Here is a 23,412-nt window from a genome sequence, read left to right as displayed (position 1 = left end):
TGGTGAACGCGCCTTACGTGTGCGCTGCGTTGCTCTCCGCTCACCGCGTGATCCCTGCGCTCCCGCACGGCCCCACTGCCCTCCAACGAGACGAGCTGGAGGCGCTACCGTCGCACGCTATCTGTTGGGGCAGTGGCGTACATTGCGAGGAGGAGGAGTGAGTGGTTTTAGTGGGCTTCGCCTGATGGCGCTACGTGCGCGCCAAACGAAGAGGAAAAGAAGCGGAAACGTACACGTGCGGACAGAAGTAAACGGAGCGCGCCGCACAGGAAAGGACTTTAGAAAGAACTGCGTGTCAGCGCCGCCTAGCGAACCAGACGAAAGCTCAAAATCGCCGCGCGCATGTTCAGGCTCCCTACCGGCGCGAACGCCTCATTGCTCCGCTTGCCTAGCATTCGACCCGCGCCTATGTCATGCTGATGATGATCGCGATTGGATGGCCGCTCCCTGTGTAGCGAGCTGGAATTTCGGAATGCACAGACCACTGCCTTGATAAGGTACCGGTGCTGAGAGCCAGCTGGGAGGCACCCCCTCCTATTTTCTGCGCCCCGACCGTGAGGCCCCATGATGCCGGAAATAAAGTTCGTTCATTCATCATTCATAAGGTAGATTCCGCGGGGAGGACACTACCATTAAGCCGCATGATCTGAGACAGCTGTAAGCGTGTCTCCATCAAAAATAGCCCACGTCCGTCCAACTTTTGTTGCCTCTTGGATTTATTTGTACCTCGCTATTGACCGAAAGTGCTCAAAACACTCGATCTACCCCCTCACTTTCAGGTTCGTTTATTAGAGTTGGTTTGGGTTTTTGGTTCGTTTATTAGAGTTTAATTTAGAGGGATGTGCGGCGTATTCCAAGCATAAAAACGTGAACACAGATATCACGCAAAATGCAAGAACAACTCAGAGAAATCATTAGTTTGGTCATAGTTCATCACTAAACCAGTAGGCAAATTTTCTTCTCCGGCAGCATTCTGCCATCAATTCAACGTAGGAAGCATGTGACGGGATAAAATAAATAAATGAAAACGTCCCGATAATCATGACAACGTGATAGGTACAGCGCCTTTGCAATGTGCCGAAACGGGGCTTCTTGGAATGTATAAGGAAGCGAGGATAATAGATAGAGTGATTTTGACGGCCATATGTGGCGGTTTTTCATTTCATTTATTTCATTTATTTGATTATACATTTGAAGTCAAAATATTATGTCAACTTTCTATGTGCTAACAGTTTGGAAAACGAAGTTAGAGAATTGATGAAGGCGGTCAGCTTTACTCAGACCATGATAACTTCTAAGCTCGCAGCCTGATTAGGGCCGTTTTATGGTCGTGACACTGCGAAGGGTGAGTTTCGAGGTCACACACTGTCAAATATGCTACTCGCTTAGGCTTTCACTGGCAAATCAGATTTGCCGTATGGTATCGCTGCTGAATGGGCCAGCGTGGCTAACATGAGAATTAAAATATTCTTACACAACTTTTAGGTGTTCGCACCATCTAAGATCGCTTTATGCACGTCTCCTATCAAACATCGCGTCTTATATCGCAGTATATCTTCCCTCTTCCTAGATCTCCCTTCGCAAATGGCAGGTAATAGAAACTTACTTTCACATTCAGAGTGTGGAGGTTTTCAAATATAGGCTTGTAAGAAGGTGATTCTGAGTTACGGATGATACTGTCTGTCTAGGAATGTGTATTTTTACGGTGGTGAAATCTGTTTCCATGCCCATATGCCGACTTGAGTAAAGTTGTCATTGCTTTGAAATAAAGGAAATGCCACCTACCTCCTCCGGCGATAAATATACCCTTCTGCATGACACCTGCAGAGGTGTGTGTAGTAGGTCCGTCCCGGCGCGTACGAACTCTCACGCTCACATTAGTGCACGCCTCGAGTTGCGTGCAAGTGATGCTGGTCTTCTCCGGACCAACGATGGTGGTGTTGTGACACGTGCCGAAGCGGGGCTGTCCACGGTTGCCGCTACTGCGGTTCTCGTCGATGAAGTCAACCAAGTAGGAGTCGAAGCAACCTTTCGGTCGATTCCATTTCACGGTGAAGGAGTTCGCATCGATGGCTGCCAGCGTGAGGTTGACCACGTCAAGAGGCTCAGCTGCATTTTGACCATCAACGTGACCAATGAGCTTTCATCCAAAGGTACAATGTTATGCACTGAAAAACCGAGTCTTGCCCGAGAGTGCACGCTATAGTTACATGTCTGGGTTTAGATAAACATTGATGTAAAGCCGGATTTCGTGCGTCTGCACATACTGTGGAGCATATTGAAGGAAACCAGCTTAAAAAAAGAACTTTTCAGCCGTCCTTTCTCTTATATTATTAAATACAAAATTATTTTGTTATTGTGCCTCGCGTCACTAGGTTTACTTTTGTTTTGCGTTGCAGCTAATTGTATTCTCGTATTCGCTTAAGCGACACAAAGGGAACAAACGCTGGGAACCCGAACAGGCAGCCGAAGAAAGACGAATGGTATACATTTACATTTTACCTTGACGAATTCTATTCGTGGATGTACGAAATAAAGTAATCAGTATTGTACAGAACACAAACAAGCAGCTGAAGGAACAAAAAAAGTATGCGTGAATTTTTTACTTCTACAAAATAAAGTAATGATTATTCTATAAAATCTGAAGCTATGAGCGTTCTTTGCTCATACTATTCATGCAAGAAGCCCACGTATGGCGCTACCTGACCCATCAAAAATAACATAATTACAACAATTTTTTTCTCTTTAGATTTTTGAACTCCGCCCACACAGGTATGATACTGAAAGAAGCACTCCCTCGGGTGCTATCATCACAAGCTAAGGACAGAAACTTGTGCAAGTTGGTATCGGTGATACTTAGGACGGGGGCTATCAAAAACTGATGCGGTTTACAGACAACAGATAAACATACCGCTGGTGTTAACTTCATAGTCAAATATTCTCTGACAATTAAGACGAAGGTGATATAGAAGGACTCCCGTTTTTTTTTCCGGCGCATGCGCCTCTTTGTCCTTCCAGGTCACTTTCGCCTTGGTCGTCTGGGACTCTTTTAGTCGAAAGAAAGCGCCTGCAGTGTGTGCATTTGTTCTTTCTCTGTCATCTTGGTTTGCGCTAATCCTTATGCCATAGATCATGGACCAACCTGCACGCGATGGACAGCTTAACTACGGCGAAGGTCGCGCGTAGAAACAATACATGCATGTCCGAGGAAAAGTCTAAATTTCACTTCTTGTTCAAGACTTGAAGCCACAGAGAAGCCACGTTTTTTCGTCAAGAGACGTTATGGTTTTATTTCGAAGAAGGCAGGAACATTTTTTTCATGCTGAGGCCTATAGAGGGCGATTTTTTTTAAAGATTTACTAACTTATATTGAAAAGCTGTGCGATATTCTTCGGTGTGGTTTCTGCCAGTAGATTGAAAGGGACGCAGTTGTTGTACATGTTATGAGGCTCAAAATCTAAAAGAATAATTCAGCCAAATTACCTCACAAACGATTTCATTTTTGATTTTAGATAGCAAAATTATACTGTGAAATTGATGGCTGTCAGCACTCAAGAGAGCCCAACCTTCAAATTTTCATTATTGCAGAGTGAACCGAAATATCGAACTAAAAACTGCGCATTTCTAATCAGGTTGTGTCAGCTTTGACGCACTACACATTTATAAAATGTTGTTGCTGCGCATGGTATCTTCACCGAAATAACGTTAACTGCTTCTACGTCATAAAGTATGCAAATCGGATCTGTGTTGATTTCATTACAAATGTGAGCACTGCCATATTTTATAGTGCTACGCGTGAAAGGGAAATCAACGAGATTTCAATAGCCTATTTTTGACGCTCCGTATTTTCAGCGACATTGCAGAGAAGAAAAGTTTGAGACTGGGCTCACCTACAACTTTGAAGCCGTTCGATGCGCTGACCGCGCCGAGGAATCTCTCACATTTAAAAATTTAAATGCGTCTTAACATGCAAAATATTATTCGGTATATACGAATACGTGCAGAACATACATCTCACTTATCTAAATCTTCTGCTGGGAAAAAAGTGTGCTTGGTGATTAATAATGATAGGCTGATGAAATTCCAGCCTGCCACATCGATAACACATTAGGTAAAACGACGCCTATACTGGAAAGCATCCTCTTCTCTGTGAAGGTTATAATGTTGATTTACTCGTCGCTGCCAGCAATATGGACAGTTTCTGTAAAGATTTTGGCAAGAAATATTCATTCAGGTTGTTAGAGAAGTGCTGCCTATTTAAGCATAACGTTTAAACATAACAAAAGTGCTGCCTATTTAAGCATAACTGCTTATTCACCATGAAGATCTCAAAACGATACTCATCGCGGGAAGCTAACGAGTTTTCTTTTTGCTTTTTAATTCATGTACTCAACTGCAGCTTTTGTTATGAAAACAAGTCCACCGATGAGGCTTATATTCCTTGCGGATCTGTTTTAATCGTTTGCCGCCAAATGGACGGATTTCGGGACATGCAGTGACAACCTGCGTACTCATAACGCTAATATACAGAACCTAGATAAAAATTTTGTTGTAAATACGTTTTCAGCTAATGCCTTCGGGACTAGCCTTTTTTGTTACTGTGAGAAAGCTGCCAGAAGAAAACATGGTGCGAATGTGCAGCTTTCAGCCACCTTCGAGCAAAACCTAGACTCTATTTCTGCGAAAGTTTAGGAGGAAATATGAGAGCGGCCGGATAAGAAGTAATCACTCCCTTTGGACCTTCCTACTGGTTAAAGGCTCTCTCACAAATCGGGCTGGCTGCAGAAAACGAACGAGATGCAAATTTTCGGTAATTGGCATAAGGCTGATTTCGCAAAACTTTATCGGCGTTTGGCATACTGAGCTTTTTTGTTTTGAATATTCGTAGGCTAGAGGAAATAATGTGGTTCTTCTAGAACACCCACGCGGTTATTTTTTAATTTGAGAATACATATCTTTACACTATACCAGTACTTATTTATTCGTCCAACACTCCCACCCGCCCTCCTCATGCTAAGCAAAAATGGTCCCACTGCTCATACCTAATTCTCTACTGAATAATTTAAAATTGAAATATAACTGACTTAAAAGACACGGACTGAAAGATAGAGACACACACACACAGCGCTGGACTTACAACTGAATTTTTATTCGGGAAACACTGCTCTTTATACACACCAGCAGCTGATAAAAAATGGAAGATGGCAACACCCGGATGATAAAAAATCGACTAACTGTCTCGTCACATGTCCAGTCCTACCTTCCCTTTTGCAAAAATGCCCTTTCCTTTGATAGTAGTGAAAGGGACGTGCTACTCGCCCAACTCGCCCAACAAACCACTCTGAATAATTTACTTCATTTCCTTCCGGATTTCAATTTAACATTTCTCTGTTTTCAAGCGTACATTCTTTCGTTCCAAAATTCTGTCTCCACTTAACCGGCAGGTTGGTATTACGTATTTTGTCTTTAGTTTCCTTAATCTTGAAGTACCGTCGCTATACCATGCACTGCGCGCTTAGCACCTGCTTGAATGCCAGCTGTTTCGTGGTCTGGACACGGGATAGCGCTGCTCTCCGTAGCGGTAGGGACGGCATGAGGAGTCTTCTGCCTTGTGCTGCGTGAAAATGCTTTCGCTATTAAACATCATGCCTGACCCGCTGCGGTGGCTCAGTGGCTATCGCGTTCGGCTGCTCACCCATAAGACGCGGGTTCGATCCCGGTTGCGGCGGTCGTATTGCCATGGATGCGAAATTCTATAGGGCCGTTTACAGTACGACGCCTGCGCACGGTAAAGAACCCCAAGTGGTAGAACTTTCCAGAGCCCTTCACTACGGCGTCCCTCATCGCCTTAGTAGTTTTGGGACGTTACACACCAAAAACCATAAACCAGAAACATCATACCTTTTCCGGTCAAGTAGATACCCCGTAGTGTGGTTCCAGGAGAGGTGCGTTCGTTGGGCACGTTCCTGTGGGTGTGCACCGAGACGCTGAAGTTGCCACACGTCTCGAACTGCCCACACGTCACTCGCGTCTGGTCAGGATGGATGATGGTACCGTTTCCGCATGACCCCACACGATGATAACTGCCACTGGTGCTTCCATTGTTGGCCTTGTATTGGCTAACCTTGACAATGTAGTAGTCAAAGCGGCTCTTTGGTCGCTTCCATGCCACGGTGAAGGAGTCGTCGGTGACCTCTACCAGATGGAGGTTGGTCACATCAGTAAGCACTGCGATGGGAAATTAAACGCGTTTGAGACTGAGCGTCACTCTCTTGCATATAACGAGAGTTTATGTGAACCTTGATCCTCTGAATTTAATCTTGCCCGACAAACTTAGAGCCGAGGAATTTATTAGGGCTCAAAAACATATTAAGCTTTATACTACTTTTGACCTATTGAGCACTTTGTTTGGGTAACGAAGTTTATGAGCTCGAAATGTTTTTACACTACGCACTTTTCAGTCGAAATCGTCCAGGACCCCGAAACCACAGAAATGTAGACGCGGAGACTAACGATTGATGTGCCTCGGAAACCAGCAGTTTCCAGAGACATTTATTTCAGTTTCAATAGTATTCCGTTAAATAAATTTGAACACTTCCAAGGATCGCAGTTTTTAAAGAACACTGGTGCAAATTCTACAGCGACTTGTCACTATACCTCTGTAGTAGCAGGTAAACGTGACAAATGAATGAAACTGGCAGCCTTTGCTCAGTTTTAACTGCCTTCACGAATTGAAATTTGTTCCTTCTATTCGAATTGTAAATCGTGTTCTACGACTTTTACAGGTAAATAAGAAAGAAGTGAATAAAAATTAATCTGCAGAAAAGAAAGAACTGTTGAATGGTCTCCAGCAAGAACAGCCCTTTATGATAGGCACTAAAGCGTTGGAACGGATAAGGGAGTAAATACAATTTCAGCAGGTTGTTATCGCATATCAGCACCGTGTGAGTGGAATTAAGAGTAGAACAAGAGTGGCGCGCATTCAACAGGAACTCTGGTATTTTAAAAAAATAGTATCTTACGAGTATCTATCAAGACAAATCTATGTAGGATATCCTATCTAACTTTAGACAGGGCTTAAAGATGAACTGAGGCACTTTAAACTACACTACCGAATCCATTCATTCTGCTGGTTGTTTTTGGAGCAAGTTGCACTACTTTTTCAATTCTGCTTAATTCATAATTATTTAATATTTAGAGATATTAACATATTCGGCTGGTTTTGCTGGCGCTTAAAGGTGTCAGGGCCGCGACGCAGGCGTGTGCTGTCAGATATAGGGCGGCGGTATGCTTCCCGCGTGGCGGTTCTTGGTACTGAGAAACAGACGCTTATCACTTCTGCTGGCTTAAATCCCACAGCCACCGCATGCGCCATTGCCTCGAAACCTCTAGGGCGACAACGCACCCTGCTGAAGGATTTGTTCGTTTGTACGCAAAACGTTTGGGAGCTCTGAAATCGCGGCGCCGCAAGCGGGCATGTGAAGTAGTATTTTTTGTTCTCCGTGGGCATCTCCAGTGAGCCGAAAAACTATTAATAGATGGAATCTTACAAAACTGTTGAATGGAATGATTTGCGGGTCATTCTATAAGTCTCTAACTGGGAATTTCTGCAAAACTTCTTTGCTTGCGAAGTTGGTTATTAACCTAGGTTAATTATACAATTAAGCAGAATACAAAAATTAGCTTGGCTTGATGTATGCAACAACCAGGAAAAATTGTTTCGTCGCGTCGTCGTAAGGGGCAATGGCGTATTTTTAAACCCTGTATTAAGTTAGTTGGGACACCCTGTACAACAGCTGTGTATATCCGTACTCATCTATAGGGCAGAAATGTGGGGGGTAACGAAAAGAGTAGAGTCTAAATTGAGAAGAACTCAGGGAGCTACGGGAAGAAAAATGATACGTGTTAAGCCAAGGTTAGCAAGGGCAGCAGAAGGTCAGGTGTGTGGATGAGATAGAAGCAGTGCGGTGGTAAAAAAGGGCGTAGCTGGTACAGGAGAGGGTGTGGTAATTGCGAGAGGCATCCGAATGCAAAGGGCCTAGTTAGGCGGATTATGATGTGATTACTCCCTGCACCTATCTTGCAGTGCTGCCTCAGAGTTTGAAAGGGCTATTGGACCTTGTGCTTAGGGCACTTTAGTTGCATATTTGTCGTTTGCCATAACCCTTCTTCTGCCTCCTCCACCCAAGCTTCAAAAAAGGATGCTGTTTCTTCGCATCGGAAACATACTTCAGCTTGTACTCATTTAGTGTTTTTCTCATGCAAGTTTTATAGGAACATTGGGTTTCGGTTGTCACGAACATCGCGTGCCTATTTAAACGCAGTGCCCTTTTCATGACCACAAATTCCGTGCTTTGCAATCGATCATCAGAAACAGTTTATGGTTGATGAGACACTTTTCAGTCACTGTATGAGTTATTGAAAGGCGGTACATTGGATTTGACTAATGTTTTGGCTGCCGCAGCTTAATAAACCGATGCATAATCTCTGTCTGCGCACACACGTTTAAGTGCCATTTGGTAGCTCTTGCATTCAGAAAATGAATTTTTGCGTTTTCTAAGAAATTGTTACGCGGAAGGCAGGGGACTGCAATATATTTTTAAGCTGTACAGACGAAGACGACCGTCCTGTTTAGCGGCGGCATTTCCATCGCTGCGCGTGCTGTGTTCTCGCCTTCGCCGACCACGGACTGTTGCCGCCCTGCTCCTGAGGTCCCAGTGCCTTTAAGAAATCCCTATCCTACATTTGGTGAAGTCGTCGGGTAGCGATATTTGCTCTGGAGCTCCGTAGCCGCACTCTTCCGACACCTGCGATGCCTGTGGACATCCAACATCAAGCCGTGCAAGCAGGCCCACCGACTGTCATCTGTGCCGGCTCCCTTCGCCAAAGGGAGCCGGCTATCTTCAGCGGAGCAGATGGACACGACGTGGAAGATTGGCTCGCATCCTATGAGCGGGTGAGCCCGTATAAGAAGTCGGATGACGAGACATAGCTCAACAATATAATTTTTTATGTTACCCAAACTTATGGTATCGCAACCATGAAGGGGACGTTGCGACTTGGTCGGCCTTCAAGACCAAGTTCTGCGAAGTCTTTGGTCGCCCAGCTGTCAGACAACTTTGCGCCGAGCACCGCTTGCGTGAACGCTCGCAGCAAGTCGGCGAAAGCTTCACTAGCTACATAGAAGATGTAATCGCCCTCTGCAACCGAGTGAACGTCAGCATGCCGGAAGCTGACAAGATCAAGCAGATCTTGAAAGGCATTGATGATGAAGCTTTTCAAATGCTGCTCGCTCGGGACTTGCGCACCGTTTCGGAAGTTATCACGCTGTGCCAGAGCTTCGAGGAGCTGCGTAAGCAGAGGGTCCTGACTCGTCAGCACTCAGCTCATGCAGAGGCACTTGCTGGACTGACACCCGCAGCTGACAGCTCCTCTCTGGTGCAGCAAATCGAGGACTATGTACGTGAGGAGGTGGCCTGTCAGCTTTCGCTTTTGCCTAGCCCTCAAGCGTCGCCACCACGTTTGGCCCCGGCTCTCCAACATGCAATTCGAGAGCAGGTCGCTGAGGTGCTTCCGTCAACGCATTCATCATCACCTGTCGCAGCTCCGCTGGCGTACGCTGACGCCGCCCCAAGACCAGTCGCCACCCCTCTGAATTATGCCAACGTCGCCCCAAAACCTGTCGCCCGTCCAATGACTTACGCTGAAGTCGTCGCACAACGTCGGCCGCCTACGTACCCTATAATGTCAGTGCCCGTACAAGCGCCGGCACCTTATCTGCGACCTTCTCCTCGAGACCGAGATCCTTGGAGCTCGACGGATAACCGGCCTATTTGCTACACTTGCGGATTGCCTGGCCACGTAGCCCGCCATTGCCGTCGCCGTCTCCCAGTTTCGGCACCGCCGGTCGGGTACTGGCCTCCAGCGCGTCAGTACTCCGCGTCTGCTGAGCCCCGTGCGTCCACTCGTCCTTTCTCCCCCGAACGTTCAGCTCTTACCGACCGCCGTACCCCTTCGCCGCGACGACGCTTCATTTATCCGATGCGTCGCCGCCCAAAATTATTCCCAATAGGAAAACTAGATGTCGCAGTACATGAGGCAAGAACTGCGTCCTCGTCGAACTACCAAAGACCTTAGCTGTCACCTGCGAACCTTATTGACGTTTCGGTCAAGGGAATTTCTGTCATAGCCCTTGTAGACACTGGCGCCGCAATTTCAGTAATAGACGCAAAACTTTGTCGCCGCTTGGAGAAAGTTAAGACGCCAATTTCCGGTCTCTCGCTGCGCACGGCCAGCGCTCAGCACATCAAGCCGTCGGCAGCTTGCACCGCTCGAGTTTTAATTCAGGATGTCCTCTATACGATCGAGTTCGTCGTACTGCCGTGTTGTTCTCACTCTGTTATTTTGGGCTGGAATTTGCTGTCTCGTCATGCCGCTGTCATCGATTGCGCTCGCGCTGAAGTCGGATTCTCTGCTCTGCCCCAATCCCTGCCGGAGGCTGCTACTTCACCGCCATGTACTAAAGCCCTCGTCGCCGAAGACCTGCCTCCATGCTCTTCCGCCCTTGTGCGCCTCTCTTGTGCCCCTTTCCGAGATGACACAGTTCTTTTCATGCCAGCCCATGCTTTTCTCCGGCGCAAGTGCCTTCCTCTGCCTTACGCCGTACTGACTATTTCTGCTGGCCTTTCCGTAGTGTGGGTCTGTAACCCGTTTTCCTATCCAAGTGCTTTGCGCCGTGGCGAATGTGTCGGCAGTGTGCAACCTATCGCGTCTATTCTAACCCATGAGGAGACTGTCGGTTCATCGCCCATCAGTCTCGCTGCGCTCAGCCCACCATCTTCTACAACCGCTCCTTCGTCTACGAAACTATTCCTCCGCTCCATCGACGCCGAACTTCCACCGCCGCAGCGCACGCAACTTCTCGACTTGCTCCACCAGTTCCGCGCCTCCTTCGACTGTCACCACAGCTCACTGGTCTAAACGTCGACTGTCACACATCGCACAGACAGGTGCTCACGCTCTTCTACGGCAGCGTCCCTAGCGTGTGTCGGCACCCGAGCGCCAAGTTATTGAAGATCAAGTCGACCAAATGCTCAAGAGCGGCGTGATTAAACCCTCAAGATGTCTTGTGCTTCGGCAGTTGTGCTTGTCAAAAAGAAAGACGGCTCCATCCGTTTGTGTGTAGACTACCGCCGCCTTAACAAGATCACGCGGAAGGACGTATATCCCCTGCCACGCATCGATGACGCGCTAGACTGCTTGCAAGGTGCCGAATTATTTTCCTCTTTAGATTTACGTTCCAGGTACTGGCAGGTACCCATGGAAGAGGCCAATCGCCCCAAGACAGCTTTTGTAACACCTGACAGCCGATATGAATTTACTGTAATGCCTTTCGGTCTTTGTAATGCTCCCGCCACGTTTGAGCGGATGATGGATACCATTCTGCGTGGCCTCAAGTGGAAGACCCGCCTCTGTTACCTCGACGACATTGTCGTGTTTTCGCCTGATTTTGACACTCACCTTTACCGCCTGAAGCACGTTTTGACCTGCCTCTCTGACGCCGGCCTCCAGCTCAACTTAAACAAGAGCCATTTTGCCGTTCGCCAACTCACCATTTTAGGCCACCTTGTTTCCAAGGAGGGTGTCCGTCCGGACCCGGCTAAACTTCGTGCTGTGGCTGCGTTCCGCGAGCTACTTCTGTGAAAGAACTGCGCAGCTTCCTAGGTTTGTGCTCCTACTTCCCTAGGTTTATACACAACTTTGCCTCAATTGCTGCATCTTTGACACTTCTGTCCGGCAGTTCTGATCTTTCGCAATGGTCCCAAGTGTGTGACGACGCCTTCGATTCCTTGCGCAGTATCCTCACCGCCCCATCGATACTGCGCCACTGCGCGATACTGCGCCACTGCGCGATACTGCGCCACTGGCGTCCATACTGACACCAGTGGGGTAGGCCTCGGCGCCGTACTCGCATAACGCAAATCTGGCTTCCCCGAATACGTCGTAGCGTATGCCACCCGCAGGATCACACAGGCTGAATCTAATTACTCGGTCACTGCAAAAGAGTGTCTGGCGATAGTTTGGGCCCTTACCAAGTTCCGCCCTTACCTCTACGGCCACCCGTTTGAAGTCGTGACCGACCACCACGCGCTTGTGCTGGCTTTCCTCTCTGAAAGGCCCATCCGGTCGCCTGGCGAGGTGGGCCTTTCGACTAGAGGAACACAATATCCACGTCGCGTATCGTACTGGCCGCAAACATCAAGACGCCGATGCTCTATCGCGCTGCCCACTTCCAGCCAATACTTCCAGCTTTTCAACCTTAGACGCCTCCTCACCGATGCTTCACATCAGCGCCATGCCTTCGGCGCAGCGTGCCGACCCATGGATCTCTTCTCTTCTTGACTTCCTCACCAACCCTACGGCTGCTTCTCCTTCGCGTGCTCTTCGCCGCCATGCTTCCCATTTCTCAATTCGTGATAACCTCCTTTATCGCCGCAACTACAGCTCAGATGGCCGCAAGTGGTTGCTAGTTATTCCCCGTCAACTTCGCTCGGAAGTCTGTGCCCATTTTCACGCTGACTCGGAGTGCGGACATGTCGGAGTGTTCAAGACCTACGCTCGCATCCGGCTACAATATTATTGGCGTGGCATGTACACCTTCATCCTCAAATACATGCGCTCATGCCTTACCTGTCAACGTCGCAAGCCACCTACTCAACGTTCTGCAGGAGAATTGCAGCCGCTACCCTGCCCACCACGCCCATTTGGCCGCGTCGGCACTGATTTATACGGCCCCCCGCGTCGGCATTAATTTATACGGCCCCCTTCCGTACACTTCGGCCGGCAACCGTTGGGCTATCGTCGCGGTTGACCATTTGACAAGGTATTCCGAAACCGCCGCCCTTCCGGCTGCCACAGCCTCCGAAGTTGCCTCGTTTATTTTAAACCGATTCATCCTTCGTCATGGCGCCCCTTGCGAATTGCTGAGCGTCAGAGGCCGCGCCTTCTTATCCGATGTTGTGAAGGCACTGCTCACCAAGTGCAATATAATTCATCGCACCACCTCCGCATATCACCCGCAAACCAACGGTCTCACCGAGCGCTTTAACCGTACCCTCGGTGACATGTTATCTAGGTACGTCTCTTCAAACCAGTCTAACTGGGATCTTGTGCATCCGTATGTAACATATGCGTTCAATACCGCAACGCAGTCCACTACTGGCTTCTCTCCTTTCTTTCTCCTTTACGGCCGTCAACCTTCTGCTACCATCGACACCATTCTGCAGTACCAACCCGACGCTTCCGAGTATACGCCTATATCTGAAGCCGCCCAGCACGCCGAAGACTGTCACCGCATCGCCCGTGCTCTCACAACTGACAACGAGTGCAGAGAGATATCCCGCCACGACCTCAATCAAACAACGCCACACTTCCCCAATGGCTCCATTGTATGGTTCTGAATTCCGACAAATACTCCGGGTCTGTCGTCAAAATTTCTCGCCTAATACCATGGCCCATACCGTGCCCTGGAGCGTACATCTCCAGTTAAATACACAGTCGAACCTTTCGTGCCGTCTTCTGATCGCAGCTGCCGTGGACGCGAGACTGTTCACGTCCAGCGCCTCAAGCCATTCTATGACCCAGCCATCCTGCCCGCTCCCTAAGTCGCCAGGTTGGCTCCTCTTTTCCCCGGGGGCAATTGTAAAGACGAAGATGACTGTCCTGTTTAGCGGCGGCATTGCCATCTCTGCGCGTGCTGTGTTCTCGCCTTCGCCGACCACGGACTGTTGCCGGCCTGGTCCTGAGGTCCCAGTGCCTTTAAGAAACCCCCATCTTACAAAGCTATCATATTCTTACAACGTTGATAAAACATCGGTGCTGGTCTAGAAGAAATACCCTTTGCTTTTATGATCACTTCTTTGATCACATAAACTTGCATCCCGCTTTTTGTATTGATGGGAAGTCTTAGCCAACTCTGTAACTTGACACCAAGTCGACGAATGTCCTTCAACTATGCCAGAGGGCTGTAAAGGTAATTGTTGATTTCACCATAAAGAATTCAGATAATTATCTTTGTTTCAGCAGGAACATTCAAGGCGCTTAAAAACATTCGTTCTCAATTCACCAGGACTGGCTAAAAGTTATTTTATAGCAAGAGGTGAGCCACGACAGAATAGTGTTTCGAGTTCAGCGCACAGAGAACTTAACGTGCACCCAAACTTTGCAGTGATGTGTACAGTTGCGTTAACAGTGAAATCAACCTACAGTCTCGCTGTAGCGAAATTTTCTTGCATTCTTTCGACACTACCATATTCCAACGTGTGTTTTAGATTGCCACTGTTGACACAGCTACACAACCACCACTGCCACTCAAAGAAAGAAAAAAACGCAAAGGTGATAATACGAGGGGATGCAAGGTGTGTGCGTTAGCAGTATACATTATACGTTGTAAGTACATTTTGCAGCTACAATGACCGCCTTCTAGTAGCACCTCTCATTGTATTACGCCGCCAGGTTTATATTTCAGTGGGACGCAGGATTTGCGTGGGGGCAGACATCTGGATGGTGGGAGCGAATGGATGATTGGTTGGTGTTTCGTTTAGGACAGTATTGGGCGGTTGGTGAAGCTTCGATTGGGGGTAGGTGGGTTAGCTGCGGCAGTTTCTCATGGTCATGGTGGGCGGAGAGGAAAGGTGAGTGGACAGTTGGTGGAGGCTTTATGGAGGGTGCGCAGCTGGTGGGTGGTGGTAGGAACAGCTTTTGGCGGGTATAGCTGGGTTGTCTCGTGATGGGTGAATGATTGTTGAGGGTAAAATAGGGGGAGGGAAAAGGTGGGCGGATACTGGGCGCAGGCTTTCAGGAGGCCGACGTCATCGCACAGTACCGTACAGAAAAAAGTAAGGAGAGCAGCGCTAACGCATAAAAGAAAACACAAAATCTTACCGGGAGCGAACACTTGAGTGGTCGTTTGGCTCCATATGATCTCGCTACCGCACTGTGTGCCGGCAGTGACCTGCACGGAAAAATCCTCGTCTCCAGTATGGTTGAAGTCTACAAACGGGCTCGTTGTGTTCTTGGTCCAGCAGCAATTTGAGTCTCCCCAGGCGCACCAGTCGCATACTTTAACCATGTAAATGGGAACTGGCGTCGGAGACTCCTTCCACTGCGCCCGTACAGAAGTCCCTGTGCGGGCCGCTGTAATGTTGCTCGATAGTTCGGGGACTAGTAGAAAAGAAAAAAAACTTTTTGTTACACCACGTGGTGCACCATTCATGAAACGGGTCCTACAAACGCATCGTGGAAACAACTGTAGAGGCGAGAAGACAAATGCGCATTGTTGAAAGGGTTTAGCAACACACTGTGAACACTTGTGAGCCGTGAACAACAGAACCGCCTAGAACAAAGATTCATGTGTGCTCTTTAATATATCTTTTGTTTTTGCACTGTATATTCGAGCATCTTATCGGATAGCTGCATACATATCGCCAACAAGAGGCTCTAATTTAGATTTAAAGAAAAAACTGGTAATGACGCACGAGAACACGGAAGGCACACAAAAGACAGGACTGACGCCAACTTGCAACTGGGCTTTATTGCACCAAGCCTGCCTTTTTGTACTACAACCAAGCGGTATCAAGAAACGCATTAACGTTGTACATATCAATCGGCAATTCATGCGAACACTGGCAACACTACCGCTGGTCACTATATAATTTACCCGAAGCAGAGCTTGGGATGCCAACTTCTTTTCTGGCCAGGAGAAACAATGAGCTGGCGGTATGGATACTCTTGAAGGTGAGGCTTTTGTGCCCTACGTTTTTTGGTGTGCTTAGGAGGAGGTCAGTTTGTGGGGGCTGTGGTTTAACTCAGGTGGTGTTGCCATGGTATTCATTTGCATGCGGACAGCTCGAAAAATGTGATACGATAGGCCTCCCGATCGGTTAAACCTACTTTGTTAGGCCGCGCCTCCTGATCGTTGCAAGCTTTCCCCGCTCTATTACTGTGCGTGTGACTTTAGCTATGCTACGCTCAGTGAAGCCTGCCAATAGGCTCTAAAGGAAGGATGAAGGACACCTCACTTAGAACAAGCAATTGGGAACAAAGGTTTTGGTGCCACCTGCAAGCGATTTCGAGCACGGCCTTCGTAATCCAAGTGCCGCCTTCAGGATGAATTTTTTTAAGATGCCTTCATGTATGCAGTTTTCAAACATAAAGATCCAAGTTGCCGCTCCAAAGCTTCCGACGCTGCACAGCTGTTAGCGTGGTATTTACCCTGCCGTCTGACTGAGCAACCTTGGAAGAAATCGAATGGTGCACAATGATCTTTTCGCTCACAGGTGCGATGCCTATCTACTGATCAGTTAAGAGAAAAAACTCATCTGCAAATAAGCCCGTGAGGGTGCCCCGTCGCATTTTTTTTCTAGAGGCCCGTGTACTGTGCGATGTCAGTGCACGTTAAAGAACCCCAGGTGGTCGAAATTTCCGGAGCCCTTCACTACGGCGTCTCTCATAGCCTTAGTCGCTTTGGGACGTTAAACCCTACAAAACCAAAACCAAACCGTACAGAGAAAAGAAAACGTGCATTACCTTTGCCTGGAATAGAGATGGTTGCGATGGTCGCGCCCCTCGATCTGCGCCTCGGGGGTGCGTTGACTTGTGTGCGCAAGGTGAATGTGAGGTTTGTGCAGGGTTTGTCGCAGGTAAGCCGTGTCTGATTGGTTGGCAGTTGAGTCCCAAAGGCGCAGGAGCCCACGTGGTTGTAGTGGAAGGCACCGCTGCCATTTCTGTCAATCGTGGTTTCTACCCAATAGGAGTCGAACGTGCCCTCCGGTTGCATCCAGGTCACGGTAAAGGAATTTGGGGTAATGGTTTCCAGACGCAGGTTGACTGGATCAGGGGGATCTGCGGAGAAATTTATTTGTTCATTAGTCAAAACAAACGTATTTATCGGCGCTACTGAAGCCAATAAATGATTGTTTAAGGAGCAATGTTAACACTTTGTAGCTTGTCTGAAATGAGCGGATGTTCTTGGTAGAATTGTTCTTCATTTCGTTTTACACAGCGCGGCCGGGTAATGGCTTTTCCTTCTGCATTCAAACTATCGAGAAAAATACCGCAGAACGCCGGAGATGTACCATATAAACGCTCGTTGGGATCTTACAGGAGCACGTCTTTTGCTATAACATTGACACATTCTAAATATACAGCCATGAGAAAAGTAGTGCACACTTGGCGACGTGCTTCCTCTACACAACAAAACATGATTATCGCAAAGAAACAAAGAAGCTGCCATGAGTGAAGCTAAAAACATTAGCGCATGCGTCGACCGCCGGCATGGTTTGACTATGGTGTGTACGTGAAAGACAATTGAAAATAAAATACTATACAGCTTTTGCACCTTAATGTGTATCCTTATACTAGTCCCAAAAGTGGCTGCTTTTCCGTGAGAATGGGAAAAGTTATGAGGGAAAATTGCCTCAGCAGTTACAACAAAAAACACCCTGATAGGTTAACATTCATTATTATATATATTGTAGTAAATTTCTGACGGCGCGCCACGTCGCAATGGATGGCCAGCAGAGTCTCGAAGAGCAAACACAAGCAGCGGATCATTCAGCGGCTGATGCCGTCTTTCGCCTTGAGCGCCAGCCGCTGAAGATTGCGGAGCCGAAGGTCTGTTTTTCAGTAAGTGTATTTTTTTTCTGTTATCTATGATTTTTATATTGTAATCCTTTCTTGCGGTTTCTGCTGCCAACTGACTCCCGCCATCATGACCGTCATCAGCATGACTACGCCCACTGCAGGGCAAAGGCCTCTCCCAAGTCTCTCTAAATAACCATGTCCTTCGCCAGTTGCATCCACTGGATTCTCGCAAACTTCTTAATATCATCCGGCCACCTAATTATCTGCTGCCCCCTGCTACGCTTGCCTTCTCTTGGAATTCAATCCGTTGCCCTTAAGTACCAGCGGTTATCTTGCCTCCGCATTACGTGCCCTGCCCAAGCCCATTTCTTCCTCATGGTTTCAACCAGGATGTCATTAACCCGCGTTTGTTCCCTCGCCCACTCTGCCCGCTTCTGGTGTGTTAACGTTACACCTATGATATTTCTTTCCATAGCTCAGTGCATTGTGCTTAACTTAAGCTGAACCCTTTTTGTTAGCCTCCACGTTTCTGCCCCATAGGTGAGTACAGGTAAGATACAACTGTTGTATAGTTCTTCTCTTGAGGTACATGGGTAAACTGCCATTCGTGATCTGATAAAACCTGCCATATGCGCTCCACCCCGTTCTTATTAATCGATTTTAATTCTTGTTTTGTATAGGATCGCAGGCTGTGTAAGGTTTAGGTTACGCCTTTTTGCCTGCTTTTTCTTCGTTGGAAAATCAACTGTAAGCCATAATCGAAGGGATGAAAGGATATTATTCTTGTAATATTGGGAAAAATGCCTGAACGTTGTGAGGATTTTTAGATTCTCTTAAGGTACAGAGTGTCCTCTCTGTGCTTGGTTGCTTCTGCTTCGGAACGCAACTGGCGCTTAATATTAACGTAAATCGAACCCCGAAAATGAATCATGCGGTCAAGAATTCTGCCGGAAGGGAAAAAAAATTATCTGTAATACACCTGAAATCCACTGGAAGTGGCCGAGCACTTTTCGGAGTATATTTAACGTGCGAGGTTCATCTCTAGGTATACTTTATATGCTGAAATATAATTCTGTAATTCTCTCAGCGCAGGGAAACACGCAGTATCTCTGCAATAGAAAACAAATGCATTTGATCGGCATTAACATCTGAAAGAATTTGTGCTTTAAACCAAAGATATTTGAGCACGCAGTTTAAATAAAATGTTTCCCTTGCAGTTTGTAAAGATAAGAGTAAACAAATTACCTTCATTCATCCCCTGTGTAGCCTAGCAGAAGCGAATATTTCTGACTGGTCCTCTCTTTAGCAATGCAGTCTGTTTTGGATTTCTAAAAAATGGATCTTTGCTGTTTGGGATTAAGTCTTTTAGCAAGAGGAACATTTAGGTTTATGCCGTAGCAGATCAAAAGAAGCTATTCGCCTGAATGTCTTATCCCATCACCGCGACCAGGGTGGGGAGCGGGCAAATACTATATGATTAAATTCCCACCTTTTGCTTTGATGCGCTCATTGAATGCCTTATTATTAGTATAATGCATACGAGAATGGAATGATCCTGCATGAACAGTAAGAAGCTTTTAAAATACATTGTAGTAATTTTTCGCATATGGCCAGAATCGCGGTAATGGAAACAAGGAAATTTAGCTGGAAATTGCCAATATTTACCATGAATTACTTTTTTTATAGTAGAGTGTGCTGTACGTACTCTTTACAATTATAGTGAAAGTCACTAAATCGTGAGATGTTTGTAAGGAAAAATAATAACGCACTAATGGGTTTGTTTTTGGAAGAAATCTGCGTTTTCTAGAACTGCCTGTAAAACCGGTCGAGGCGTCGAAAAATAGGCAAGTTCATGTGGATGAAGCACGAAGCATAAAAAGTAAAGGTGAAAACCTAAAAAATAATAGATAAATTTTCTCTGTTTTCTAGCCATTCGATACCTACCCCGCCCCCCTTATCGTAAAAAAACGAAAACTAAAGCGCCACAAGGAACAGACAATACACGGGTAAAAACCAGAGCCTCACCGAAGGATGCAGTTTTGATCTCTAAAACTGCAGGCCGACTTCTGAGAACGCTGCTCCCACATCGCACACTGGCAGTGATAAGAATGCAGTAAGCTTTGCTGACTGTACTAGCGAACTCCAATGATGCGTGCGACGTCTCGAATAGTTTGCAGGCATGGGCGGTCTTCTCAGAGCATGTGGTAAAGGAGTCGCATACTTTCACCCAGTAGGCATCGATGTTGCCCGGCGCAGTCCTCGGCGGATCCCAGCGAAGAAGTGTCAATAATGGGGCCTTCCCGACCATGGAAATATTTGACGGTGGATCCGGATCTGGGAAAAGAAAACGAAAATCATGGGCGGTGACACATGCCCTCTTTCAACTGTAAAGTTTGCAATACGAGAAGTTTCTCCCCCCAGCGGGAGGAGTCAAAAGCGACGTACACGTCTGCGACTGAGGGAGGAGATGTAAATTTCGTGGCGTCCACTTAACTCACCTTGCAGGTGCATTCTTTTCTCTAGGCTACAGATGATGCTAGATATCAACTCCAAGAACGCATTTCAATGTGTTTTAAGACTACTACGCTGAGAACGAAGAAATGCACTTTAATTCCTCACAGTTCTGCTTCAGATCGTCAGCAGAGTTCAGATCTTTCAGGCAAAAGAACCAAGAGCAAAAGCGGTTGCTCGCTAGAGCTGCTTCTGAAGAGATTTGATCTGCTACTGTGCCTTAAATTATGTAGCAGCCATTTAGGATTGTTCCACTCTAGACCACCCACATTTAATGCTCAGTACTTAAACATTTTTTTCTAAACTTTTTTTTTGACGTACTGTGGTAAACTGCCTCCCAGCTTATTTAAGTGGCAAATAAATGCAGTACATCTATTGCATCGTCTTCGCTGCCAAGCAGTAGAAGAAGCAGTCCGCTCACAGTGAAACGCCTAGGCAGGCCTGCTTGGATCCGCTGGGTGCCATCGTCAGCTATGGCGCACGCACTGAACTCCTTTTGCGTACCGTCCGAGAATTCAGTATTCGGGTGCCTACACTTTACCCATTGTAAACACTTGGTGCTGAAGCCAAGCAGAGAATTTCTTGCCTATTTCATCATCCTCATGCGCACCTACCTCAAAAAAACTTTGCTCAAATGGCGTGGCCTATAGCCAGGCCTTCCCTGAAGACCTTCAGTACCAATGCGATGAGTGGATAAGACGGTTGCCGAAATTGAAGAACTCGCAATCATGGATTACATCGGCTGCGGAAGGAAGCTACCCAGCGTCCTGGAAGTACGTCTCCTTTGTGATGCTCGTCCACTAGTATGCAGTGCAGAGATCTAGGCCATTCCGCACACTCATCGAGAAGCCGGCTTCCTTCCTTCGAAGTTCCGTGAGGCCCACTTAAGACTTCGCCTCCTTTTGGGATTCTCAGAGTTCTGACATGATCGACGTCGCTAACGACATAAGAAAGCAACTATTCGAGTTTCTAGGTTTAGAACCCCAAATGGAGGAACTTCTATTTCGCGCTGTCGGGTACAGAAAGTGTCGTGTATAAGGTATTGGTTGTATTCTGAAAAGATACTGTGCAGTTCAACACGATGGTACGGGCTCGATTCGCTTCAAGGACCGGCAGAGAAATGGCTTTCGCAGCAGTTGGGTCCTTTTGACAGCGTCAGTTGTTAAAGCTAATGGTGTCGTTTAGGCTCCGAACCTCGTGGTTGATTTCACACTCCAAAGTAAGGTAGATCGGTTGCTGAGGGTCGCGCCATGGATATTTAGATTTCTGGGCTATTGCCGTGCCGAAATACAGAAGCTGACCTTCTGACAGCCGTAGAGGACTTGTATGTGGATGAACACTGGGGTGATCCTGTTCAAAGTGAGCCTTTTACGCAGAAATCAGTTGCCTCACTAGGTATACTCCTCTTTTCCGAACGGTGGCGGTCCTACTAACTTTGGACCAGCTGATGCACCACCTTATATGATCTCAACCTCTCGAGCGAAGGCATCGTTTTTCTCGATGGGCACCTGTCCGCCTTATCACGAGTAGAATTAAGAGCGGAAGCATCCTGGCATCCTTCCGAAACCTCATCGGTTTCCACAGCTGATCACCATTGGAGATCATTGCGGGAATTGATTACTGCCCCAAGCAGAAATACTTCTACTAGGAAAGTGAGCTTTCGGAATTTCGCTTTCAGCAGAATATATATATATAGATATATATGTATATATATATATATAGATATATATGTATATATATATATATATATATATATATATATATACCGCGAGAGTTGTATGAGGCTATGTTTGGAAAAGGAATTGTTTAATTTTTTTATTATCTTCTTCCAGGGAAATAAAACATTTGTCTTCCAAGCAATTTTTACGCTATGTTTTGCGATCAAAAGCGCAACGAGGATAGCAGCCACTACACAAAAGGTTTTGGGGTGCAAGTTATGTGAAAGCACGATTTCTTACAGAAAAATACAGTCGCCCAAAATAAAGTCTTGAACATTTGGCATGCAATGACCGCTTTGTGGTAGGGAGACAGCTATATATTGCCTCAAGGTAGTGATTTACAATATAAGCTACTTGAAAATAATCTGATGAAAAGATTTGTGCTTCATTCGGTAGCCACACGAATTCAAGGGTTTTGATAGATGCATGCAAGAGTTTTGATCGATAGATGCTTTTGTTTGGAATGTTTGTAGATTGGAGTAAGTAAACGAGAAAACTTTCATCGAAGTAGGGGTAGCTCACTTGGTCTCATTCCTCTGCCGGTGTTTATCTAATGTGGTTCGAAGTGCCAAGTAGGGAGCTTATTAACAAAATAAGCATGTTGAGCATCGCCCCTGTAATCCACCCAATTTTAGAAAGCACCGAATGGAGGTGCTTCTCTCGAACTGGGACCGTAATATTTAGTTCGGCTACAGATCATGCGAATACAGGAATATGAACAATTGGTGCCACAGACCCTAAGGAATAACGAGTGATCACAAGCTATTAAAAGATATCTTCGATGAAAGAAGAACACTACTTAAAATTAAACAGTCATTCATGCTCGCAATCAAACATCCAGTTTCATATTCAGTAACGACCAAACTGTCTCCATTCTCTCGTCGTATATCTCGAGACAGAAAACTTTCTTTGCATTCCCCCAGCATCCGTTTTCTTAGGATGACCTGGAAACCAGGTTAACTTTGTGTAAGGACTCTTGCCATACCAACCGATTCTTATGAGCGTGAGGCGGATTATAAATACACACTTGTCTCCTGGCGACTATGTACTGAAGATGGGAAAGCAACGTACCTGGACCAGGTATAAAGATGCCCTCGATGCTTACTCCCAAAGATGTGCGTTCAGGCGGACCATGGATGTGAGTGCGTAGTGTGAAGGTAACGTTGCTGCACGCTTGTAGGTGGGTGCAGGTGACTCGCGTCTGGTCGGGGCGCAGTATGCTTCCGTTGGCGCACGAGCCCGCAAGGTGTTGTCCTGCTTTGCCTCTCTGACCATGCAGCCCGGTCACCTCGAGCAAGTAATGGTCAAGGCGGCCTTGAGGTCGCTGCCAGCTCACAGCGAAGGAACTTTGCGTCACATCTTCCAGGCTGAGGTTAGCCACTTCAGGTAGCACTGCAACGAGACACATTTTTCCTTTCGTGCTGTACCTCATTTATCATTCCTAGTGCATTCTGGTAAGTGACCAGTGATTGGTTCCACAAAAATTTCTGAAGGAAAGAATTGATCCTGTATTTCAGGGAACAAGGTTCGATTGCAGAAA

At 46.8% G+C, this 23,412-nt stretch overlaps 1 protein-coding gene across 1 annotated transcript in view; it reads right to left on the bottom strand.

The window, feature by feature from the left end:
• The window catches only part of LOC149328799 (uncharacterized), a 62,713-nt gene that overhangs the window by 2,672 nt on the left and 36,629 nt on the right, over positions 1–23,412 (bottom strand). Inside the window, exons 16-21 of the mRNA XM_089559096.1 lie at positions 22,944–23,264; positions 19,669–19,977; positions 16,588–16,902; positions 14,944–15,222; positions 5,902–6,228; positions 1,786–2,109 (exon numbers count right to left, since the gene is read on the bottom strand). Coding sequence (XP_089415222.1) covers positions 1,786–2,109; positions 5,902–6,228; positions 14,944–15,222; positions 16,588–16,902; positions 19,669–19,977; positions 22,944–23,264 — 1,875 coding nt within the window. The remainder of the gene's footprint in view (positions 1–1,785; positions 2,110–5,901; positions 6,229–14,943; positions 15,223–16,587; positions 16,903–19,668; positions 19,978–22,943; positions 23,265–23,412) is intronic.

This window comes from Amblyomma mixtum, chromosome 9 (assembly GCF_055824585.1).
Source record: "Amblyomma mixtum isolate Tamu chromosome 9, ASM5582458v1, whole genome shotgun sequence".
Taxonomy (NCBI): domain Eukaryota; kingdom Metazoa; phylum Arthropoda; class Arachnida; order Ixodida; family Ixodidae; genus Amblyomma; species Amblyomma mixtum.
The sequence above is the reverse complement of the archived record's forward strand: the minus strand, read 5'-3'. Positions and strand labels throughout refer to the sequence as shown.